Source organism: Fistularia commersonii, chromosome 25 (assembly GCF_037954325.1).
Source record: "Fistularia commersonii isolate RoL2024-O1a breed Wild chromosome 25, RoL_Fcom_v1.0, whole genome shotgun sequence".
Classification (NCBI taxonomy): Eukaryota; Metazoa; Chordata; class Actinopteri; order Syngnathiformes; family Fistulariidae; genus Fistularia; species Fistularia commersonii.
The window spans coordinates 2,502,999-2,528,629 of NC_141308.1; the positions used below are offsets into that span (position 1 = coordinate 2,502,999).

At 42.1% G+C, this 25,631-nt stretch overlaps 1 protein-coding gene across 4 annotated transcripts; it reads left to right on the forward strand.

The window, feature by feature from the left end:
* Positions 1-9,856: 9,856 nt before the first annotated feature.
* On the forward strand, positions 9,857-23,006 carry parla (presenilin associated, rhomboid-like a). Of its 4 annotated transcripts, none has more exons than XR_015108712.1 (11): positions 9,857-9,962; positions 10,563-10,740; positions 10,851-10,955; positions 11,093-11,225; positions 11,331-11,426; positions 11,591-11,740; positions 12,046-12,116; positions 12,205-12,306; positions 13,377-13,418; positions 13,535-13,632; positions 16,511-16,554. XR_015108712.1 is itself a non-coding variant. In XM_086172738.1 (11 exons), exons 1-10 carry the CDS (start codon positions 9,883-9,885, stop codon positions 16,659-16,661), a joined length of 1,164 nt encoding a protein of 387 aa, XP_086028864.1. In that variant the 5' UTR covers positions 9,857-9,882; the 3' UTR covers positions 16,662-16,665; positions 17,954-23,006. The 4 variants fall into 4 exon arrangements, 3 of the variants coding, with proteins under 3 accessions (XP_086028864.1, XP_086028865.1, XP_086028866.1); XM_086172738.1 differs by lacking the exon at positions 13,377-13,418 and adding an exon at positions 17,954-23,006 and having other exon boundaries at positions 16,511-16,665; XM_086172739.1 differs by lacking the exon at positions 13,377-13,418 and adding an exon at positions 22,721-23,006 and having other exon boundaries at positions 16,511-16,665.
* Positions 23,007-25,631: the final 2,625 nt, after the last annotated feature.

The window sequence follows — 25,631 nt, forward strand, 5'->3', positions numbered from 1 at the left end:
AATGTCATTATTGTCCTATATGAGAAACCTTTTTTTTATTTCGTTTCTCTTTTTTGATTTTATCTTTGATGTGCACAATTTTGATGCTTCTACCCCATGTGCCCCCTATTGCCCATTGGGGACAAATCAAGTTTTTCTAATTCGGACTCTGATAGCATGTGCAGCTTGTAACTCTAGAGGGAGCCATAACATAAAGTACACTAATAATAAAAAAATAACCAGACTGAAACTTGACCATGGATTGAAAGGTATAAAACATTTCATCTTTAATGCAGTCTAAGCGATTATTATTCCTTAGGTGAGCAACTGTAATTCAAAACTATCTGCACAAAATCATCAATGTAACTTCAAGGTTTATGCACCAAAGTGTTTGTGTTCTATATCTAATCTTCTTCTAAACATTATGTGTTGCATTAACCGAGCTTTGCATCACAAGTATAGCAAGTTATATCTCATTGATAACCCTTTGAAAAAGTCTAAGTCTACAAATGTAGATAATCAGTGGACTGCTTCAACGACAGCAACCAATGAAATGACATAAGATCAGAAAGGAGTATAGGGCACAGATGATGTGTGGGTGGGTCAAAACTCAGATTCCAATATGTGCTGGTGGTGAATACATCTCAGACTATACTGTTTGACTGCAGAGCCACTGACCAAGATACACAAAAAGAGACAGAGAGAAAACATATGATATGTCAATAAGTCAAACACATGGGAGTTAGTGACAGATTGCGGGTAATAACTTGCCAATACAGACTTTACTTGGTGACTTTCTCACCCAAATACACAATTTTCTGGTACGTCAGCACCGACCCCACTTGCCCTCACTGAACAAGCCGAAGGCCAATGCAAAAAGGAACATTTCTGTGCAGAATAACAAGTACACATAAAAAGGGAAGCTCAAGCATCCCAAACAATACTGCCTTTTCACTTATAAATTACACAAATCTCCTCTGAGCAACATAATGAAGGATAAAATGGTGGATAATATACCCTAATACTTTCAATACAAAATATACATCTTGTACAACAAAAAATATAGTATATCATGATACACTTTGAAATGACATTACCCATCCCTAAATTGTCCTGATTATAACTTGAGAATTAGTTAATGCTGAATAGATCATATGTAATCTTACTTTGATTCTGCCACTTCTCCGGGTGCTCACCATGTTACCTTTACCTCAGTGCAGCTCCCATTACACCTTTCTGTCTATGTTTCATTGCAGTAAGGTTACAAAAAAATATGAATCTTAGATTTTCAAGCTTTTGGTTTGATATATCGATCAATTTCATTAAGTAAAGCGTTAAAACTGTTGCATGCAGAATATAATTCAGCCCATATACATCTAGGTTTTTCTGCATGAACACACTGCGGCCTTAAAAAAAATCTGTGCACTGGAAACAACGGTGGCTGTGGCTAACAGTGGTTAGCGCTTCAGCATCACAGCACGAAGGACCCTGGCTCAATTCTAAATTCTAAACTTGTGGAGTATGCATGTTCTGCCAGTGTCTCCATCAGTTTCCTCCCACAGTTCAAAAACATGCAGGTTAATTGGAGAAAAATGCCCGGAATGAATGAATGAATGAGTGAGTGAATGGTTGGTTGTCTAAATATGTGGCCCTGCGATTGACTGGCAACCAGTCCAGACTGTACCCTGCCTCTCGCCCGATAACAGCCGGGATAGAATCCAGCTTCCCCTGCGACCCTCAGTGCAGGATAAGCGGAAGAAGATGGATGGATGAAAACAGCATTAAACTGAATTTATTGGTGTCTCAGTATAATATCTGAATCTACTGTAGTCTCAGTATAATATCTGGCACATTCAACAGAGTATAAACCGTGGACCTGTCAAAATCTGTGAAAATGTTTATCTTATCAACAATCTAACACTCAGATTCAAGTGTAAAAAAATTGTTTTGAATGTATTGGACGTGAAAACTGTAGTGTTTGGATGAGTCAGTGTTTACAACAGTGCAGCCCACAGTGAAATAGCTACTTAATCATTTAAACCCTTTGTGTGAGAGTCATGTTATTTGAGTGCAGTACTCTTTAGAGTGGATTTAGCATTTTTGTTCATATTACACTCTAGGATAAAACCCTCACTATTTCTGCATACTTGTTTTCATGAACCAAAATCTGCGAAAAACATTGGCTAGGTTTAATTGTTTGCTTAGTCTTTTCATGTCGTTTACATTTGACTGAATGCTGTTTGTTCTTTCCTCCCACTTTGTTTCAGACAAGGTCCACAGCGCCACTTACTTGTGTGCCAAAATCTGAACGTTGTTAATTATGATGGCAAAGTAATCTAGAATGTCAACAAAGACATATATTGACATGCACAATGTAGGACACACCAAAACATAAGAGAAACAATGACAGCAATGTAAATTCTAAATCACTGATATTGAAGTGCAATTATACAATGAGATACAAACAATTGCTGTACTGAATTGTTGAACATTGTGATTTAAATATTCGGTTAAGTATTGTGTACCGTGATGAATAAATCGGGACTTAAACCAGTAATAGAGGTACAGATTAAAAAAGCTGTATTTCAGTAGCACTAACTTGCCACCCATGGCAACTTCTATTTGCTGAAAAGTCAGAAAGCATTCTCGTGTTCTTTAAAGCAGAAGCAGTTTGTGCAGTTAAAATCATTGGCCCTGCAGAACTGTATTGCATGAAGCAAAGCTGCCAAAATCTCTTGCAACATGGCAAGTGTACAAACTTGAGGTTAGGGACTCAGTTTGAGTACAACACGTAAGCAAGGTGATACTTGTCACAGATAATGTATCCCTGTCAATAAAAAGTCTCAGATACCATTCAAAATATCTGTGTTGGATCAAATAGTTTGCTGTCTCTGTATTTGTGAAGGGCCTAAGAAGGTCAACAACAGAAAATAAATGTATTCAGATAAACATATTTTTACTACATGCAAATAACCTCTAAAAAACAATTACTTTTGCAATAAAGCATCATCTTAAATGGAAAATCACACCCGCTGACATTCAAATACAGAAAATCTGCATCGTTGAAATCTTGGTTCAAAGCGAGAAGCCAGGATGACTTGTGATCTAAATGGTTGGAAATTACAGGGAACGGAACGTAGAGACTGAGAGATGGAGAAAAAGGCAGAAACCGTGCAGTCGGGACAGCAAGTCTGATGAGAACGAAGACTGGAGCTTCAGATTGCTGCCGTGTGCAAACCAGAGAAAGAAGGGATTTTAGCTAGGATAACTGAGAGAGATGGGCAAAGAAAAGCGGGAAAAAAGAATAACAACGGAGCTATCCTGCTGCATGTATTTTTTTTTACGTGACTTTGTTTTTCTCTCAAAAACGGAGGTGTGAATATATGCATGAGCCTGTAAGATCTGCCACAATCAATAAAGCTCCAACAATAACGTGCTGTGTGAACAAAAAAAAAAGATTTCATGCTGTCAATAGACATGGAAGATATGTTGCTATGCAGCCAATGTTATTTTTTGATGTTGCATCTACACTTGATTTTGTATTTATTTGTACTAAATTGGTTCATTTCATTACCTCTGAAATATCAGGCAGACCTTGATCAAAACCTGGGGCAACACTTTTTACAAGTGTTCCCTTAAAATTTATACCTTTTATAGATCAAATATCACTTCATCATTTGTACTTAAAATCTACATAGATACACATAATTGGTCAAAATGTTGAAGCTATTTTTGCTGGTGAGATGAGTGTCAGCCTTCATACGAAATGAAATAGAACAAGAAAAAAATAGTGGAATTAAACAAAGACATATGCACAGGGAACATCAATTCCTTGTGTTTTGTGTCTAGGATGTGATTTTGCTTGCCTAATCAAATACCGCGACATGTAATATTAAATAGGCACTTTGCAATATCGTGACTTGCATTTTTCAGTACTGGTTGTCACATCTGAGATGCCATTCTGTGGACTCACAAGGCTGGCAGATATGCATGCTAGGAATCTATGTTTGAAATATGCAATCAGGGACATAGAAGTAAATCCTAAATAAGTAAACGATTCTAGTTTACCAATTATCATCAACACAGGGATTTACTTTTAAGTAATACTAATACAGTAGGGTCTTCATACATTCTAAAGTACGAGCAAATATTTTAAATGAAGATAAATTTCATTTGTCCCTGATTGCCAAGTTAAAAACAGTCACAATAGGTCGATGAGAGGAACAAACTAAACTAAATTATTAGGAAAAAAAATTAGGAAAATTAGAAAAATAAACTAAATTATCCACATGATGTGTCATTCTAAAAACAGCATTGCCAATGAATCTACTACCAGCCACGTCCTCTGGGAAAAATGTGACCGTCATGTTTTCACAACTAGTCCTATAATTGTTTTTGATTGTTTTCAATAATTGGCATTATCTTTGAATGAGCAGGAGAGCCCCGCAACTTACATATATACGTCAGAAAACAGTTGCCAGGGAGCAGAAATGAGTGTTACACATATTTCGTGTATTGAGATAATCTGGTCTGGATACACTCCCTCTATTCTGCCCAAAGGTGAGGTGAAGGATGTGATGGGATAGTAATAACAGCAAACATTTGACTTTTCCTCTGCATTTCAGAGGTGAGTGACAGAACTGAGGAACAAGAATGTTTACAGATGTTGCCAGAGAGGAGGACAAGTTGTCTGATTCAGCAGACTTCAAAACAGAAAAGGGAAAAAGGAATCTTATCATCCAAAGACTGTCTTGCACCCTCTTCATTTTAAAGTCTTTTTGGCTCTTAAACAGCACAGCATTAAAAGTGGACAACATTTCTGTGATGCGATGTAAAGACCTTTTTCTTCTAGAGGGTGACTATGCTGCAGCTCCATCTGATTTTAAGACTTTTTCTATGCTTCAGCTCCACACTGCGCCTACTTGGCCCATTACTGGAAGGGGTGAGAGACTCTCGACAGCACTGGCAGCTCAGGCCACGGATGGAGCAGCGTTCATGTCCCCGAAAAACAGGAGAGACAGCATTTTTTTTTGTCGAAATCAGCTGACAGCACCAATACTGGACAGCAAGAGGAGTGGGATCTCTCTGTCTGGTGGCATTTTGGCGTAAATTCGGAGCCGCATTTTAATGTTTTTGATGCGGATCGTTTTATCCGAACCTCTGCTGGGTGGGTGAAAGGTGCATTTCGGGTGAGTCGAGGTGGGAGTCCGTGCAAAAAAGCCGATATACGCCAGCTTCATCGTGCTGCAGCGAGGACAGGCATTACTATATCCGCATCCCAAGTTTTTTTTTTTAACCAATCGGGGATTTTACTGCATACACTGTACAAAAAAGTTGGGAGCCGCCGCAATCCGAGCACACAGATGAATAGCCTTTACTATGTCTCCGAAACAAAATAAGCGTCGGGTTTAGAGATAGAAATTCGCTGCATGCACGTGGATGTTTCTTACCGGCGTTTTTATCCCCCATCTCCCTTTGCAGTGCAGAAGTTGAAGACACTTCCGGCAAGAGCTGGAGGACGGTTCGTTTTCCTCTCACAGCTGGGACAGGAGAGCGGCGAGCACACGGGTAGTTTGAATCAAGTCATAAAACTGCAAACCGATCTCCGGTTCTAGACTCCGTCGGGGTAGGAGGTGTGTGTGTGTGTTTGTGTGTGTGTGTGTGTGTTTTTTTTGGGGGGGGGAGGGGGGTCACCACCGACACACGTGGGAGCGACGCGGGACGCGCTCCGGAGGTGCGCTGAGGGTCAGCGGATGTTGGGTGTGTGTTCTGATGCAGGAGCAGGCCTGCAGTGTGTATCCACCAGAAGTAGCTCTTCTTTTAAATAAAACAAGTAATATCAGTACTTGTGTGATTTTATTTCAAGATATGCGCATCTTCTTGAAATCCAACGAACACGCATGTGAGAAAAGATGAATACAATATAACACAATACTTGCCTGTGTTTAAGTGCGCAGTGACAAGGGTTTATTCAAGGGCAGTGTTTTGAGGACTTTACCCCATTCCGTGCTACTCTACACTTCTGCCCCACATCGCTGGAGAATTTCAATTTCCATTTTTTGTCCATGGCAATTCAGAGACTTCAGATGTTCAGAGATACAAGGAAGTTGGCTCCGGCTAACAGTTCCACCTCTTACTGACATGAAGGTAACCTATGACTGGACAAGAGAATTGCGATTGATATAAGATAAAAAGTGCAGAGAGCAATGTCTGTTTAACTAATGAAGTAATGTGGACATTAAGGTAATGCAAAATTAGGCAATTATATAACTAATGTAAGAAATAAAGGGGAGATTTATCTCCAAATTGGTGCTTTTGAGTGGTTGTGTCAAAGGTAAGGATTGGGTTTGATCTGTGAGCTGAAAACTTCTACCTCTTCTAAGCCAAAGACATAATTTAAAATACTGGCTCTAAAAATGATTGTCACAAAGCTGAAATTACTGAATATCTGAAAAGATTGCTCAAATCATACACAGGACCATAACGCTTAAATAAGGTGAGGTTATACCTGTAGTTTTATCTGCTCAAAGTATATAGTTAAAATGACAATGGCAAAACATTCTTTAATTAAAACAGAGGTGGCCATTGTCAGCCAAAATGACACATTTTGCTTGGCAAACTCAGACACATGTTTACTAAAATGAAAATTAATCCTTTATCAATCCCTGTGGGAAAATGTATTCTTTGCAATGAACCCATCATGGATTAACCATGGCTGCCGTCCTCCAGCGCCAGGTGAGCAGTTAGGAGTTCAGTGTCTTGCTCAACAACACTTTGACACACTAGGAGGAGCCAGGAATCCAACCGAGAATGCTGGGTTCCGAAGACGATCTACCTCCTGCGCCACACCGCCCCAAAATAAAATAGAATAAATTCATTCATTTAGGACTCCTCTTGCAACGTTGTAATTCCACAGTCTACTATAATACAAGTGCTTAAATTATGTAAATTCTTCATCTATCACCATAATTATTGTAATCATATGTCTGTATTCCTCTTCTAACTTTCTGCCACCGTACTTAGGAATTAGTCTATTGGAATAGACAGGAGATAAATACAAGGAATTCCATTGCGCTGATAGATGCAGGGAATTTAAAAAATGAAAACCATGCAGGTCAAGATGAGCAACTACGTGAAGTTAATAGTGAATATCAATAACAAATGTGTAGTCACTGTTGTATCTTAAAAAATCACTGCAATTGTAATTCAGCTTTTCAATTCAAAAGAATGAATTATAATGGCATTCCATTATCTGGAAGTGACAATCAAGGGGCATGATTTTGTCTGGAGGTTATTTGATGATACTGCAGGAACATTCTGTTAGAAAAGACATAATATATGAAGCACTGAAAATGTGCCATTTCACCAAGTCAAAAGGATGTAAGCACAAAACTCTTGAGGAAATGACCCACGCTTTGTATCTAATTTGCATCAATGTGAACTGCTCAAAGAGATATGTACAACAAAAGCTCCAAGCGTTGCTTTTACTTTTCACCTAATGTCCCTTTTACTCTGTAACATCTTACTCCTGATGCCTTTTACATGCAGGTATTTTATTATTGTATTGTGTTGGATAAGATAAACACCAGAAGCTTGCAGTGGTGGGTTTTTCCAACTCACACTGCTTCATAATATAAACAAGCTACAGAAAGTTTCCCCAAATTGCAATCATCACACCACTGTGTTTTGAAATCTGTGCAGCAAAATAACAAAAGTCACAGTGTGGTATTATCTAACTGGCCCATTGATCAGTGTCTGAGAATAAAGCTCCAGTCAGCACTTTGATGGGACGTGATGATAACAGCTAGAGTTTCCCCTGATGGTATAAAAAGACTAATGCTGGTATAAGATGTTTCTAGCCTTTGCATTGAAATAGAAGCCTCAAGGCCAAATGGCATTCCAAATCATGTGTCTGCTGATGATCCACATTATATCACAAAATTTTAATGACTTGAACAAAAGACTTTGTTTTATTTCAATTTAATTTTGTGTGTCATATCATATGGCGGCGAGATGAATGAAAACATTATCTGATCTTCAACATCATGTTTCATTACGTGATCCAGGTTCGCTGCTCTCTGTTGCAGACATAGCCGTATTCTGGCTGGCGTCGGTTCACAGCAAATCAATGGAAGGACCTGAAAGGGGACACCTCTGCTGGGAAAAATGCACTGCATTGATCAGAAAGGAACCTGAAGTCCTCTGGAGTCATAGGGAAATTTGTGTGTTGTTGTTGCAGAACAGGGCTGCAGTGTTGAACCTACCTTTGAATACAACATATAGACTCTACAATTAACTCCAGTTAACAAGCTCTCTTCCGCTGAGATAACTTCTTTTGTCATTCTAGCATTTCCATCCTTTATTCTTATCCAGTCATTGTCATTCCGCTTCATCCTCTTTCTCCTCTTCCACACTACCCTATCCTCTCCAACACCCACAGGATATCATCTAACTGGGCAATGTGTCCTTGGTCCATACTGTAGCAAAGGCACATTGCTCTCTTTTATTTGTACATTGTATCTTTGCGCTGCAACCTACACCCCCCAACCACGATGGCATGGCAATTTGCTTGCAGAAGTGAGATTATATTTTAATGTCGCAAACAGATGCACTGACTGTGCCAATAAAGATTAATTGCCTGTGTATAGTCTATGCTAATGTTAATTTATTTTCAGCCATACAGCATTTGCATGTGCATTATTGTCCGAAGCTAAAGTAGCTCAGCAAGCCAAGTGCAGATATCGCATTGGAGGAGAGCCCTGGTTACTCTGCAGTCACTGCAGTGCAGCTTTCTCCCTTTGTGAATGTGAAACTTCACCTATTTCTGGAGTCTCTGGCAAGCCCGTAGAAGTTTGTAGAACTTGTCCAGATGCCAATAGCATCATCCAGAGCCATCAGTATGCTGTAAATGTATCTATTTAATCAATCAGTTTTTTATTATATTTTACAAAATAGATGACTTGCATATTCATCGAAACAAAGGAGGTGTAAATTGAAGATGTTTTTCTTGAAATATTGTGAAATAGAGAGCTAAGACTTAAAATGTTTTCATACACAGAAACATTTACAGCGAAAAAGATAACAGTGGTCATCGAGCAACAAAAATGTCTTCTTGAGACTTTAGGGTGTCAGCAGTTTGTGTGTGACTTTATTACACCACAAGAGGGAATTAACGTACCGTCTCTGTGATTCATGAGCAGTACACAGGGAGAAGAGATTCATCATAAACCTTGATTTTAATGTTTTCACCAGGTTTAAGATTCCCTCTTAACATTATTAATTATTTTTTTAATGATAAGACTGCAGGCACAAAAATTAGCTTGGCATGTCGGAATTCCCTCAAATAAAAAATGGTTGAAAATGACCCTTTCATTTTTACAACATCTCTTTACGCATAAACCCTCATCTTAATGAGGACAAATTAACCTTCTATTGTAGTTTTAACAGCACTTTAGATTTTAGCGGAAATTTTTTAACGATCAATTCATGTAAATGTGATTTTCATATCCTAACAGTCATGCAAAAATCATCCAAGACAAAAAATGAAGTTTACCTTTTCACAAAGGTGTTCTATTGTCAATGTTTCACATTTAAAACCACCCACTCAATATTTTTCCACACCTTAATGGCATGGAGGGAATTGTCTGTCTTCTGCTTCAAATGTTGACATACTCTCTGCTGTTTGAGCCTGATTTATTGATAAACAGAGGACTCTTTCAATTGTACGCAAATATTTTCTTCTAACTGTGGACAGTTAAATCGATGACACTTTAACAGTTTAACGCATTGAAACTCATTTTTATCCATCGGTATCAGAAATCCGAGCTTTCGAGAGGTACTTGAACGCAACATTTGCTAGCGATAGCGGTGGGCTGGACTTTAGGTGGAAAGGTCACAACAAACATGGCGTTGGGAAGGTGTGTAATGAAATGTGTCCAGACAAACTGCATCACACTCAAAACCCTGACATGTCAAAGCTCAAGGTGAGTAAGTGAAACGGTGTTCATGTTGCAGCACCAGTTTTGCCTAGTAAAACAGGTTTATATCAGTTTGCACGCGCGAGATAGCGTGTGTGGCGGTTACCTAACTGGCACCGTAAACAGAATCGCTGTACAAGATTTGTTCTCAGTTTTACATATTCCGCGAGAATTTCGACACATTCACATTATTTTTGAAACTAAACCAGCGAAATACATTCCCCTGTGGCCTTGACTGTGTTGTCATGTTTATCAGAACCGTATGACGTTATCTCAGTTGCTCATAACTATTGTTAATAAGTGCAAGATTAGCCGGCTATTGACTAGTGACATTGGATAGTATCTTCAGTTGATCTGATGACAAATTCAGTAAAATGCATACGTTATATTTTTCTTTCTCATATTTGGTTATATAAATTGAATATACTTAGGTTTTGAGTCATTTGAATTAGTTTCATATACGGAGCATTTGTACAACATTTGTAATTATATTAGCTGATAATGTCATTGATATTACATCTGCATCCATGTTGTTCTGTGCTTAATATACTTTTATATCTGACAACAATGCTTGATTTGTATGTTGTTGTTTTTTTCCCCTCCAAGACTCAGGCCATACAACCAACAGAGGTGTGGTTTCCGTCGGGACGCCAAGAGGCCAGACCTAAAGAAAGGCGAAGAAACACACAGCGCTTCACCATCCCAAAGTAGCAAACCTGGACCTCAACCTCCTCCCAAAATCGCCCGTCCCAAACTTTTTAAACCGTTCATGTTCACATTGGGGGTATGTTTTTATTATTTCTTACTTTTTATCCAGTAGGTTATAAATCAGAAAAAAAACATCAGTGCTTTATAAGAATTGGACAGTACAATAGGGTCTGACTCCCTTGTCAGTTTACAGGCTGCTCCTTTGGTGCCGCTGCCATCCTGCAATATGAGACCCTGAAGTCACGAGTTCAGACGACAAACAATGAAGAGGAGTCAGAAAAAATCCTACAAGTAATATATGAACTGGACAAACATCCACCGTTCTTCTGCTTTGCCTTTTGCTTCAGCTGATGCTACCACATACGCTTTTATTTTACATTTTGCCTTTAGTGATGCTAATAATATTGATCATCATAAAATGTCATAAGGGCTCCCAGAACATGGCGTACTGGCATGACTGGTGGAACCAGCTGACAACTTTCCAGCGACAGCTAATCCTTCTAATGTCCGTGGCTGATGATCTCTGGGGGGGCCTCACTGAAGGACAGAAAACTGTAACTGGTAACTATCATTTTTTGGTTTTTCTGTGCAACACTAACAAATGTCAGTTTGTTTAATACCTCAAAATATTTCTTTGTTCGAAAATCTTATGGTAACTGTTTTTAGGTATAATCGCAGTAAATGCTGTAGTCCTGTGTTGCTGGCGGATCCCTTCAATGCAAAGACGTATGATTAAATGCTTTACATCCAACCCAGCCTCCAGTGAGTATGGGAGTAAAAGGCTTACGTGATTACAATTGATTTGTCATATAATAGTCTCGACTAGGAGCAAAATTGGTCCTCTGTCAATACATGATGAGCTACTTCCTTTTCAGGTCTTCCAAGACCCATTGTACATTTCTGTCCATCTTTTTCTATCTTGACAGAAAAGCAGTGCCTTCCCATGGTCCTGTCTTCTTTCAGTCACTACTCCATTATCCACATGATGGCCAACATGTATGTCCTGTGGACATTTTCCTCAGGAATTGTCTCTCTCTTAGGGAGGGAGCAGTTTCTTGCATTCTACTTTTCTGCAGGTAAATCTAAGCTACAATAGATTGATAAGATTTGATACTTTCACTCCACTGTTGAATCTGCAGTCAATCAACTTAAAAATGGATAGGGCTTTATTTTTCTCCATATTTTTAAATGTAGCTCATAACAGTAACACCGAGTACCTTTATTTTCACTCATGTAAAATATCACCAAGTCCACTTCCATTTGGATGATAACATTTAATATCCAGTATATCAGAGCTCAACCCAGTGATCATGTTATCAGTTTTATTTTTGTTACTAATAATAGAAAGCCTTAATTTATCAAACTTTTTTTTTTTCCCCAGGTGTGGTTTCCAATATGGTTAGCTACATTTGTAAAACAGTATCTGGACGTCTCTATCCCTCTTTAGGAGCGGTAAGGTATTTACTGGGATCTTAATATATCTTAACGTGCATCATGTAAAATTGTCCTTTTTTCTTTAACTGTTTTTTTTATATTGTAGTCAGGTGCAGTTATGGCAGTCTTGGCTGCAGTGTGTACAAAGGTTCCAGAAGCCAAACTGGGCATAATCTTCCTCCCCATGGTCACTTTCAGTGCAGGAAATGTGAGTGACAAAGTAGATCTACCCTTAAATATAATATGTGTTTACAGTTAACAGCCTCACTTCTAATCAGGCAACTGCATAGAAGCATCTGAATGCATTTAGCTATGTAAACATGGTTGAAAGAATCCGATAAAAACTTAAACCAAACATCAGACATTGGAAGAAACGTGATGAAAGTTACTATCATAGTGGAACATAAATTATTTGGCACCATCATAACCATCATGTGGGATTGTAAAGAATCATCTGTGAAGGAGATCATATCAAATAGGAATACATTTTCTGGGTAAGAAAAAATCTTTGACAACTGCAGTCAGAGAATGGCTAGATAAGTTCAAGTTCATACAAACGAAACAGTTACTAGAAAAACAACTCTTAAGTACGGTGTGCAAAAGATCAACACTGTGTATATTTATAATACATCTAATCTTAAAGCAGATGTGCTACAGACACAGATCACCACACCAGGTCCCAAACTGATCAGCTAAGAACGGGAATCTCAGGTTTTGACTTGCATAAAGTAACCAAACTTGAACAGCAGAAGACTTGGAAAATACTTCCCTGTCTGTGTGTGCATCAGAATTTGGTATAAACATGGATCCAGCCGACCTTGTAACAACAGTTCAGGCTGGTGTATTATGTAATAGTGAGGGATATTTGCTTGGCACACTTTTTGCCCCTAAAAAATAATGAAGTTTTGTTCAAAAGCCATACACAACTTGAGTGTTGCTGCTAAACTTACTATCTGTTTATGACATTTAACTCATCTTTCAATGGATACTTTTAGAAGGACATGGCACCATGCCAAAAGCTCACGTCATCTCAAAACTCTTCCTGTTTTTAACATGATTATGAGGTTATAGTATCTACTGTAAGGCCTCCACATTCAATAATTGTCACTTTCTATGGTGGCAGTTTATAGTATTTTGTGTATCTATCCTGTGTGTGACCTGCAAAAGGCTTAAAAAGAGTTAGCTTGCAATGACACACATTTGAAGTGTCATCTTGAAACAAGTTTGATAACTTATTTTTGGTAATTTTTACTCTCTTGTTGTCTGTTTTCGCTACAGGCAAGAGATGTAATTCTGCCCAGTGTATGAATGAGTGAATGTGTAAGTATGTATGGTTGAGAAATAGTGTTTGATGCAGTCAAGTCCTTTTTTCAAGTGGAACTCAAACATTTTTGTTTTGGTTTTTTAAATGTTTTTTTTTTTTTTTTTTTTTGTAGGTTTTGAAAGCTCTTGTTGCGATGGATACAGCAGGGCTGCTATTAGGATGGCGAATTTTCGATCATGCTGCTCACCTGGGCGGAGCCCTCTTTGGAGTGTAAGTAGCTGTTACATTCTTGGTAGAACAGATCATTTCTTTTTCTTTCTTTTATTTTCTCTAAAAGATTCACAACTGTCCATCCATCCATCTTCTATTGGTTGTCCGAAGTCGGGTCGCGGGGCCAGCAGTCGCTGCAGGGAGACCCAGACTTCCCTCTCCCCTGCCACATAGTCTCTCCAGTGTGTCCTTGGTCTTTCCAGTGGACTCTTCCCAGATGGACATGCCCAGAATACCTCCCCCGGGAGGCGCCCATGAAGCATCCTGACCAGATGCCCGAGCCACCTCATCTGACTCCTCTATGCGGAAGAGCAGCGACTCTACCCTGAGCTTCTCCTGGATGGCCGAACTTCTCACCCTATCTGTAAGGGAGAGTCCGGCCACCCTGCGGAGAAAACTAATTTCGACTGCTTGTATCCACAATCACATTCTTTTGGTCACTACCCACAGCTCTTGACCATAGGTGAGGGTAGGAAGGAAGATCAGCCAGTAAATTGATAGCTTTGCCATCTGGCTCAGCTCCTTCTTTACAGTGACAGACTGGTACAGAGTCTGCTTCACTGTAGTTGCTGCACCGATCCGCCTGTCGATCTCCAGCTCCATCCTTTCCTCACTTGTGAGCAAGACCCCGGGATACTTGAATTATTCCACTTGGGGCAGGACCTCTTCCCCGAAGTCAAAGTGGCCACTCCACCTGTTTCTGATTGAGCACCATGGTCTCGGATTTGGAGATTCTGATCCTCATTCTAGCCACCTCACATTCAGCTGCAAACTGCTCCGGTGAGAGCTGGAGGTCATGGACTGATGAAGGCAACACAATCAGATCATCTGCAAAATACAAAGACTTGACCCTGTGGCTACCAAACCAGATTCCCTCAACACCCTGGCTGCCCCTAGAAATTCTGTCCGCAAAAGTTATAAACACACAACGAATGGCAGCCCTGGCGGAGACCAACTCTCACTGGAAACAAGTCCGACTTACAACCAGCAATGCGGACCAAGCTCCGGCATGGTCATACAGGGTATGCTCGTATAACAGGGCTTGGCACGCCATATTCCCAGAGCACCCCCCACAGGATTGCCCGCGGGACATGATCGAATGCCTTCTCCAGATCCACAAAACACATGTAGACTGGTTTGGCAAAATCCAATGCCCCCTCAAGGACCCTCCTGAGGGTATAGAGCTGGTCCAGTGTTCCACGACCAGGACGAAAACCACACTGCCCCTCAGTTTGACAGCATCCCCCACCGCTGGGGTCCACCAGCGGGTTCGAGGGTTGCCACCCTGACAATGGAAGCACAGAACATGGCCCATTTGGATTCACTGTCCCGCGCCTCCCTCGGAATGTGGTTGTAGTTCTACCGGAGGGGTGGGAGTTGAAACTCCTTTTGACAGGGGACTCTGCCAGACGTTCCCAGCAGAGCCTCACATTACGTTTGCGCCTGCCAGATCTGACTGGCATCCTCCCCACCATCAGAGCCAGCTCACCACCAGATGGTGATCAGTTGACAGCTCAGCCCGTCTCTTCACCAGAGTGTGCAGTACATTAGGCCGCAAACAACAGTCAGAATCCTCCCCCCCCACCTGAAAGCGGAGAGAAGCTACCCTCTCATCCACCGGGCTAAACCCCAATGTGCAGGCACCGAGTTCGGGGCCAATTAATATGCCCACAGCTGCCTGGCACCTCTCCCCAGGGAAAACTCCAAAGTAAAAAAAGAATCCAGCCCCTCTCAAGAGTCCTGGTTCCAAACTCAACGCTGTGTGTCGAGGTCAGTCTGACTGTATCTAGTCAGAATCATTCAGCTTCACGCACCAGCTCGGGCTTCTTCCCCACCAAAGAGGTGACGTTCCATGTCCTAAGAGCCAGCTTTTGTAGCCAAGGGTGAAACCACCAAGGTCCCCTGCTCCGGCTACAAAAGCTGGCCCCATTCCCATGGGTGGTGAGCCCAGGGAAGTGGGATGTATGTCATCCCTTTGGGCCGTGCCCGGCCGAGCCCCATGCGTGCCACCAGGTACTTGCCATCAAGCCCTGCCCCCAGGCCTGGATCCAGGGATACCCAGGTGAGTCGCATCTGGGCAGGGGAAAACTGGGTCCAAATTCTTTATCCATCATGGGTGGTCTTCTGAGCCACGCTTTGTCTGGTCCCTCACCTTGGACCTGTTTGCCTTGGGTGACCCTTCCAGGGGCATAAAGCCCCGAACAACATAGCTCCTAAGATCACTGGTACCCCTCAAGAAGGGGCATTCAAAACTGCTCCAATGCATTTTCTTCCAGAATCTGTGGAATGATTTTATGCATAGTAATTTTGTTTAGATGATTATGTAAATTATGAATGTTTGAGAGACTGATAATGACTAATAATTACTAATTGTATTAACAATGAAAGGAAAGAACTAAGGAAAGTACATGATCTGGATGTGGGTATTAAATATGTGCATCACATATTACTGCCAGACCTAAGTAGTGTCTGTAATATTCCGTAGGAATGTTCATTAACAATTAATGAACACATGATTATGAGTGGCTGCTGGCTTGTGAATTAAACACTAAGCTTAAATTTCTATGATGATGGGTCAAAATGTTTTGCCTCATAAGACATCATAGCAAAAACTGTATGGAAATATAGAAATACAGGAAGTGAAATAAAAGTAGACTAAAGGGAGTCTTTTTTTGAGTTAATCTCATCAAATGTCCTATAAATAGGTCTTACCTGCATTACATCCTCTATGATGCATTTTATTTAAAGGCTAGAAAACATGATTAGGCAATTCTCCAATCATCAATATTCATAGCTGAGGTATAATAAGTTATATACCAGAGCCCAAAGTGCTTCATTCTGCATGCACCTTATCGTTTCTTTATATCTTTTTCTGCAGATGGTACATGGCATATGGCCACAAACTGATCTGGAGAAAGCGGGAGCCTCTAGTGAAGCTGTGGCATGACATGCGCTCCCCTGGTGCAGGGGGATCCAGGCCGGGAGGTGGATCTGGGACCAGTGGTGGTGGGGGAATTAGACCACAGTAAAACTGTAAGGGAACAGACCGAATTCTGCAGTTATTTAAGAACATTGAGTACATTGTTATTACTGGTTTGGAGTTGAATTTATCATTTATCAATAGTTTTTCATCCATTGTAAACTGATGTCATTGTAAGATGGGATCTAAAGAAGAGTTTTAACTGTACTGATTGTCCTGCCATTATTCAATGCTCCTTTGATAAACCCAATTGTGATCACCGGTCCGGTGATAAACAAGAGTACTTCTTACTGGTAGTTTCAACACCGAGGAACCACATAAAATTTTCAAACAAAATCTTGACATATTACTCATGCTCTGATCTCTGGTCATTTATTCCTTACCTGTGTATTCAAAATATTCCCCCCTTCAAACGACCTAAAACAATGGATGGGATCAAACCACAATGTATATTGTACATAAGTAAGAGAGGGGGGAAAAGTAGTACGCCTTCTGTGGTTTACAAAATAAAAAACTTTAAGATTTGTTGTGACTATAGACAAGGTCTGCACAATTTTAAAATACAAAAAATTTATCAAATGTATTTTGATTGAAAATGCATCTATAATTTTATTATCAGAGGTAAATCTTTTTTTTGCAATGCAATTCCAAGGGAATGACAACCTTGGCAACAATACTTCTCCTTTCGGCTTTTCCCTTCAGGGGTCGCCACAGCAAATCAATCTTCTCCATCTGACCCTATTCTCTGTATCCTCCTCTCACACCAACTACCTTCATGTCCTCTTTCACTACGTCCATAAATCTTCTCTTTGGTCTTCCTCAAGACCCCCTGCCTGGCAGCTCCAATTCCAGCATCTGTCTACCAATATGTTCACTATACCTCCTCTTTACATGACCCAACCATATCGTTCTGACTTCTCTGATCTTCTCTCCAAAACATCTAATGTGCTGTTCCCCTGATAGACTCATTCCTGATCCTTACCATCCTGGTCACTCCCAAAGATGACCTTAAGCATCTTCATCTCTGTGACCTCTAGCTCTGCCTCCTCTCTTCTATCCCATAGTACCCCTGACACTTTTCTCTACCCATTCCAACCTGCTTGAACGCATCTCTTCACCCCTTTTCCACACTCTCTGCTGTTCTGGACTGTTGATCCTAAGTACCTGAAATCCTCCAACTTCTTGATCTCCACTCCCTGTAGCCTCACCGTTCCACCCAGGTTCCTCTCATTCACACACATATACTCTGTCTTGCTACACCTAATCTTCATTCCTCTCCTTTCCAGAGCATACCTCCACCTCTCTAGATTTTCCTCAACCTGTACTCTGCTCTCACTACAGATCACAATGTTATCTGCAAACATCACGGTCCATGGAGGTTCCTGTCTAGCCTCATCTGTCAGCCTGGCCATGACCACTGCAAACAAGAAGGGGCTCAGAGCTGATCCCTGATGGAGTCCCACCTCCACCTTGAACTTCTTTGTTACCCCGACAACACACCTCACCACTGTAGCACACCTCACCTCTGTCTTACAGCTAGCATACATGTCCTGCACCAGTCTAACATACTTCTCTGCTACTTTAGACTTCCTCATACAATACCAGAGTTCCTCTCTCGGCACCCTGTCATATGCTTTTTCTAGGTTTACAAACACACAATGCAGCTCCCTCTGGCCTTCTCTGTATTTCTTTGTTAGTATTATCAAAGCAAATACTGCATCTGTAGTACTCTTTCTAGGCATGAAGCCATACTGCTGTTCACGAATGCTGACTTCTGCTATCAATCTAGCTTCCACTACTCTTTCCAATAACTTCATTGTATGTCTCATCAACTTTATCACTCTATAGTTGCTGCAATTCTACGCATCCCCCTCATTCTTAAAAATCGGCACCATCACACTTCGTCTCCATTCCTTAGGCGTCTTCTCACTCTCTAAGATCCTGTTGAATAACCTAGTCAGAAACTCTACCGCTGCCTCTCCTAGACGCTTGCCTCTCTTTCATTTTCCTCATTCATCAGCTCTTCAAAGTACGCTTTCAGTCGTCCCAACACATTGTATGCCCTCTGTTTGTAACATTAGCTGTAGTTGTCCAGTCATCTGGAAGCTTTCCCTGACCAACTTCTCAACTCCTCCCTGAAAACCATACAACATTCCTCCCTTTTCATCTTTTACCATTTTGTCCTCTGCTCTGCTTTTGTCCTCTTGATCTTCCTTGTCACAAGTGTCATCCTACAAACCACCATCCTATGCTGTCTGACTACACACTCACCTACAGCTACTTTGCAGTCACTGATCTCTTTCAGGTTACCTTGTCTATACACGATGTAGTCTACCTGCGTGCTCCTTACTCCGCTCTCATAAGTTACCCTATGTTCCTGTCTTTTCTGGAAAAAAGTGTTCACTACAGCCATTTCCATACTTTTGCAAAGTCTACCATCATCTGTCCCTATGCCTTCCTATCCTGTATACCAATTCTGCTCATCACGTCTTCATCCCCTCTATTGCCTGCACCAACATGCCCATTGAAGTCTGAACCAATTACCACTCACTCATCTCCGGGGATATTCTGCATCGCGTCATCTAACTCATTCGAGAACTTCTCTTTCTCCTCTAACTCACTTTCCAAATGCGGGGTATAGCCACTAACAACATTGAGCATCACACCTTCAATTTCCTGTTTCAGACTCATAAGTCTATCTGACATTCTTTTCCCCTCCAGAACATTCCTAACAAACTCCTCCTCCAAGATATCCCCTACTCCATTCTCTTCCTGTCAGTACCAACTTAAAGCCTGCTCGTAAGCCCTAAGCTTCAAGCCCTACTACCTTTCCACCTGGTCTCCTGGACACATAATATATCCACCTTCCTTCTCTGCATCATGTCGACCAACTCTACCTTTTCTTGTCATAGCCGACATTCAAAGTCCCTACTCTCAGTCCCAGACTGTTGGCTTTCCTCTTCTCTCTGCTTCTGAACATCCCTTCCTCTTCTCCTCCGTTGACCCACAGTAGCCCAATTTCCACTGGTACCCTGTAGGTCATTGGTCCCAATGGCGGTTGTTGTTAACTCGGGCTTCGACTGATCCAGTATGAGATTATTCGGTTTGATTTGCATGTTTGGTTTGGCAAAAGTTTTACACACGTGTCCGCCTGAGGCTGCATTAACCTAGCCAACGATACAATTTGCATAATTAAATATGAGGTGTTTTTCCAAACTGCCCTTTCCTGGCTGCTTATACTTATCATATTATACTCATAACTAAGGCCTCAGTGTTGTCCTTTTTGCAAATTTCAGCTATAAAGCAAATATTTTAAAAAGGGTACTGCAGCTTGGATACACAGCAGTGAAGTCCTTTGACACCCCCCTCCCAAAGAAAAAAAGTTTTAGGGTCCCTAGAGAGGCTGCAAGAGAGCGCTCCCACCAGCCAATCCCTCGTTATGCAGGGAGACTTTAACGCTAATGTCGGCAATGACAGTGCAACTTGGGAGGGCATGATTGGGAGGAATGCCCCCCTGATCTGAGCCCAAGCTATGTTTTGTTATTGGACTTCTGTGCTCATCACGGATTGTCCATAACAAACCAGGAACACCATGTTCAGGCATAAAGGTGTCAATATGTGCACTTGGCACCAATACACCTTAGTCCACAGTTCATTGATTAAGCTTGTGGTTGTATCATCAGACTTGCGTCCGCATGTCCTAGACTCTTTGGTGAAGAGATGGGCAGAGCTGTCAACTGATTACCACCTGGTGGTGAGCTGGCTCTGATGGTGCGGACGATGCCGGTCAGACCTGGCAGACCCAAATGTAATGTGAGGGTCTACTGGGACCGTCTGAGTCTCCTGTCAGAAGGACTTTCAACTCCAACCTCCGGCAGAACTACAACCACGTCCCGAGGGAGGCGGAATTGGGTCCCAATGGACCTTGTTCCGTGCTTCCATTGTCGAGGCAGCAGGCCGGAGCTGAGGCCGTAAGGTGGTCGGCGCCTGTCGGGGAGGCAACCCTGCGGTGATCATCAAACTGAAGTAGGCCTTTCTGGAGGCAGCTGACAGTTACCGGCAGGCCACATGGCATGCGGCTTCGGTGGTTGCCGAGGCAAAACCTCAGGCATGAGAGGAATTTGGGGTGGTGGGCGTCGAGGAGATTGTGGTCCACCATCCGGCAGCTCAGGAGGGGGAGGCAGTGCCCTGTCAACACTTTGTACAGTGGGAGTGGGACGCTGCTGACCTCAATTCGAGACGTTGTAGATTGGTGGCAGGAATACCTCCGAGACCCTGTTGAAACACCTTCCAATGAGGAAGCAGAGCTGGGGGACTATGGAATGGACACAACTATTTCCAGGGCTGAAGCAGTCAAAAGCTCTTCAGTAGCGGGGCTCCAGGGGTGACTGAGGTCCACCCTGTGTTTCTCCAGGCTCTGGATGCTGTAGGGCTGTTCTGGCGGACATGCCTCTGCTGCCTTGCGTGGATGTTGGGGACAATGCAGCAGGACTGCTCGACCGCGGTGGTGATCCCCCTTTTTAAAGGGTCGGAGGGTGTGCTCCAACTACAGGGGGATCACACTCCTCAGCCTCCCTGGTAAGGTCTATTCAGCAGTGCAGGAGAGAGGGTCCACCTGGTCGTTGAACCTCGGATCCAGGAGGAGCAGTGTGGTTTTGTTCCTCGTTGTGGAATAGTGGACCAGCTCTATACCCTCAGCAGGGTCCTTGAGGTGGAATGGGAGTTTGCCCATCCAGTCTACATGTGTTTTGTTGACCTGGAGAAGGCAGTAGACCGTGTTCCATGGGAAGTCCTGTGGGTAGTGCTCCGGGAGTATGGGGTACCAAACCCCGTCATACGGGCTGTTCGGTCCCTGTTTGATCAGTGTGGAAGCTTGGTCCGCTTTGCCAGTTTGAAGTTGGACCCGTTTCTGGTGAGAGTTGGACATCGCCAGGGCTGCCCTTTGTCACAGATTTATGTTCATAACTTTTATGGACAGAATTTCCAGGCACAGTCAAGGTGCCAAGGGGATCTGGTTTGGTGGCCGCAAGATCAAGCCTTTACTTTTTGCAGATGATGTGGTTCTGTTGGCTTCATCAGGCCATGATCTCCAGCTCTCACTTTGAGTGGTTCACAGCCGAGCGTGAAGCAGCTGGGATGAGGATCAGCACCTCCAAATCCAAGACCATGGTGCTTAATCGGAAATGGGTGGAATGCCCACTCCGGGTTGGGGAAGAGATCCTACCCCAAGTGGAGGAGTTCAAGTATCTTGGAGTCTTGTTCATGAGTGAGGGAAGGATGGAGCGGGAGATTGACAGGCGAATCAGTGCGGCATCCGCAGCAATGCGGACTCTGTACTTGTCTGTCCTGGTGAAAAAGGAGCTGAGCCAGAAGGCGAAGCTCTGAATTTAGCGGTTGATCCACGTTCCCACCCTCACCTATGGTGACGAGCTGTGGATAGTGACCGAAAGAATGAGATCATGAATACAAGCGACCTGAATGAATCTGCTCCAGGGTGGCTGGCCTCTCCCTTAGAGATAATGTGAGGAGTTTGTAGTAGAGCTCGTAGTAGAGCTTCTGCTCCTCAGCTTGAAGAGGAGTCAGATGAGGTAGCTCGGGCATCTGGTCAGGATGCCTCATGGGCGCCCCATGGAGGAGGTATTTCAGGCATGTCCATCTGGGAGGAGACCACGGGGAAGACCCAGGACACACTGGAGAGACTGTCTCCAGTTTGGCCTGGGAACGCCTTGGGGTCCCCCAGAGGAGCTGGACCATGTGGCGGGGGAGAGGGGGTTCTGTACCTCACTGCTCCGACTGTTTCCCCTGCGACCTGTTTCTAGATAAGTGGGAGAATATGGATGGATGGATGGATGGATATATATAAATATGTGTGTGTGTGTGTGTGTGTGTGTGTGTGTGTGTGTGTGTGTGTGTGTGTGTGTAAAATAAGCGTTCTTCAACCACCCCCACTTTTGTAGCAAGTGTTTATTATCATTATAATTGTCATGCATTGTTCAATCATCAAAATGAACCAGATCTCCTCCCCGCCATCCTTATCTTGGCCTTGCGCAGTGATATTTTGAGCTTGCCGTAGCATTTCCAGAACATCATGTTTCCTCTGATCCTCAGAAGAGGGCAACAAAGCCTTCAAGTCTGCAACAAGGAGAAGAAGCAGGACCGGCAAAATCATATAGACCCTTCGCAGCACCATTCAGCAGCAATGGGACCTGATGGAAAACAACCCATCTCAGTACAGTGAATTATTTAAACTATTTGAAATATGGCTTCTCCCTTAACCTTATATAATTGAAACATAGGGAAGAAATATAAAAAAAATTTAAAAAAATCCCAGTGATGACATTCGATCGAAGGTGCTGGACTGTTCATGAAATAATAAAAACGTCCTGTTATACTTCTTGTGCTTCCTGTTTCATCATTTACATAAAGTATTTGAGATTGACACACACACAAATATATACATATACTTACATATATACATATATATGTATATACATACTCATATATGTATGTATATACATACACATATATGTGTGTGTGTATATATATTGTGTGTCTGTGTGTGTATATATATATATATATACATATATATACACACACACACACCTTAAAGCCACAGGATGAACTGGCAACAAGGAATCAGGATCAAGAATCCCCTTCAGAAAAAAAGAGACTTCTATGAATGGTAGTAGTTGATGGATATTGATAGACATATGTTACAATAGCACTCTTGATATTGCCAAGGATGTCAGTGACTACATATCTATGATTAAAAACAATATGTAACTTCATATTGCTGTTTTTTTACAACAATCAAACTCAAATGTAAACTTTTTTTGTCAAAAAAGGGTCGGACAGTCAACATTTTGTAAAAAAAAAAAAATCTTGCAAATTACCTACAACCATGTTTTACATAAATTTATTCAACTGGAACATTTCTCACCAACCTGCAATTCTACTTTGACGTCACGTGTATTAATGCGACTCTTGTCCATTCATCAGAGTTATATGTAGAATGATATTATAAAGAAAATACACAATTCTATGTTTTACTTTACAGGATTCAGAATATGTAACGTAACCTGACTGGATATATTTTATAAGTGTTTCTCACATAAATCTTATTTAAACTTTATGAATCGGGTCAACACAAAAAAATCCTTATGCCAGAACAGTATTTTCTGATTAAAATGTCAGAAATTAGAATTGACGTAGAACTGATGTCGGGTTTACTTCTTATAAATTGGCAGTACTTGAGAAATAAAACTCACCTCATTTTATCTGCAGCGCAAAACAATATTGATTTCACCTCACAGATGCACCATGTTGTTTGACATTAACCAGAGACTCTACAAGCACAGATTTCTGCTCGTTCGCAGAAGAAGTCACGTAAATACAAGCGAGAAACACATGTATCACGATTCCCTTGGGCGCTGCCTCCACCCATTTTAAGATTAGATGTATTTTATTGATCTGCATAGGGGAAATCATTTTGTCACGGCAGCGCAACAATGACATTATCAATAAATTTGGGTATAAATACAAATAGATAGACAATTAAAGGTAAGTTGTGGATGTTAAGACATCCACAAATAAACAGACAGCAGACTGAACAACAACGAGGATAAGAATAGACAACTGAATGAAAAAAAAGACAGCAAGGGTGAAAATAGACAACCGAAACGACAATAAGGATAAAAACAGCAACACATTGACAATAACAATTACAAAAGTAAACATGATACAAGTGGAGTGACACCAACAAGGTCTTTCCTACCTGAGGCTATCAGACTTTTTAATTCCTCTTCCCTCAGCCGCAGGGAATCTTCAATCTTTGTAGTTACTGCTAACAGCTAAGACAATTTATATTTCATTATATTTCTTATTCTTCCTCCTTTCCACTATTATCTATTACTGTTATGTTTTTACTTGAAACTCTGGCACAACAATTTCCTTCGGGATTAATAAAGTTGTTCTCATCTCAAAAAATAATAGACAACAGAGTGAAGGTATGACATGAGCGAATGAGTGAGGTAGTGAGTCTTCGTAGCGCAGATGCACCTTCGGCCAGTCAGAGTTGTGCGCCGTCCAGACTGCTGTGGTTCAGTCTGATGACCGTGGGCACAAAGGAGGGTCTAAAGCGTTAAGTTCTGCACCGGAGTGAGATGAACCGTTGGCTGGAAGAGCTGCCCATCAGCCACAGCTCATCATGCAGGAGTAAGGGTTGTCCGGGATAGCTCTCGATCTGTCCTTCACCCTCCCCACTGAAATCGATTGAAGATGGTCGAGGTTCAGTCCCACCACCGAGTGGGCTTTCCTCACCATCTTGTTGAGCCTGTTGACCTCACCAGTCCTGGTGCCGCCCCGCCAGCACACTATAGTGAAGAAGAGTGCACTGGTACTCTCCTTCGTGCTCTGGCACTCTTCCTCTACAGGAAAGTGCACTTTCTTGTAGAGGATATCTGTGTTGTGTGTCCAGTTTAGTTTATTGTCGATGTTGACCCCAAGGTCCACTATCTTCACCTCCTCATTGGTACTTGTCTCCTCCAATTCTTCTGGAAGTCTACAACCACCTTCTTGGTCTTGGAAATGTTGAGTAGGAGGTGGTTCTGGTTGCTCCACTCAACAATACTCGCAATCAGCCCTCTGTGCTCCTCCTCGTCATCATTGTTGATGCATCTCATGATGGAGGAGTCATCATAGAACTTCTGGAGGTAGCAGGAACTGGAGTTGTACCAGAAGTCGGAGGTGAAGAGGGTGAAGACGAATTGAGACAGGACGGTATCTTGGGGAACTCCTTTGCTGCACGCCATGGCCTCGGAAACACAGCCATCCACCGTGTCATACTGCAGCCATCCTGCGAGGTAGTCCAGGATCCAAGCAGGGATGTCAGGGTGAAGTTGCGTGCACAGCGACTTGTGCTTAAGGAGGGCGGGTTGGATGGTGTTGAAGGCACTGAAGAGTCAAGGAAGTGACTCACAGTGCTTCCTGCACCCTCCAGATGGGATAGGGCCTTATGTGT

Bases quoted from the DNA above. Each gene is read 5' to 3' on its own strand.
- parla (XM_086172738.1), top strand. From the start codon at position 9,883: ATGGCGTTGGGAAGGTGTGTAATGAAATGTGTCCAGACAAACTGCATC. The intron at 10,741-10,850 runs GTATGTTTTTAT...CTCCCTTGTCAG, and splicing joins CGTTCATGTTCACATTGGGG to TTTACAGGCTGCTCCTTTGG. The intron at 11,741-12,045 runs GTAAATCTAAGC...TTTTTTCCCCAG, and splicing joins TGCATTCTACTTTTCTGCAG to GTGTGGTTTCCAATATGGTT.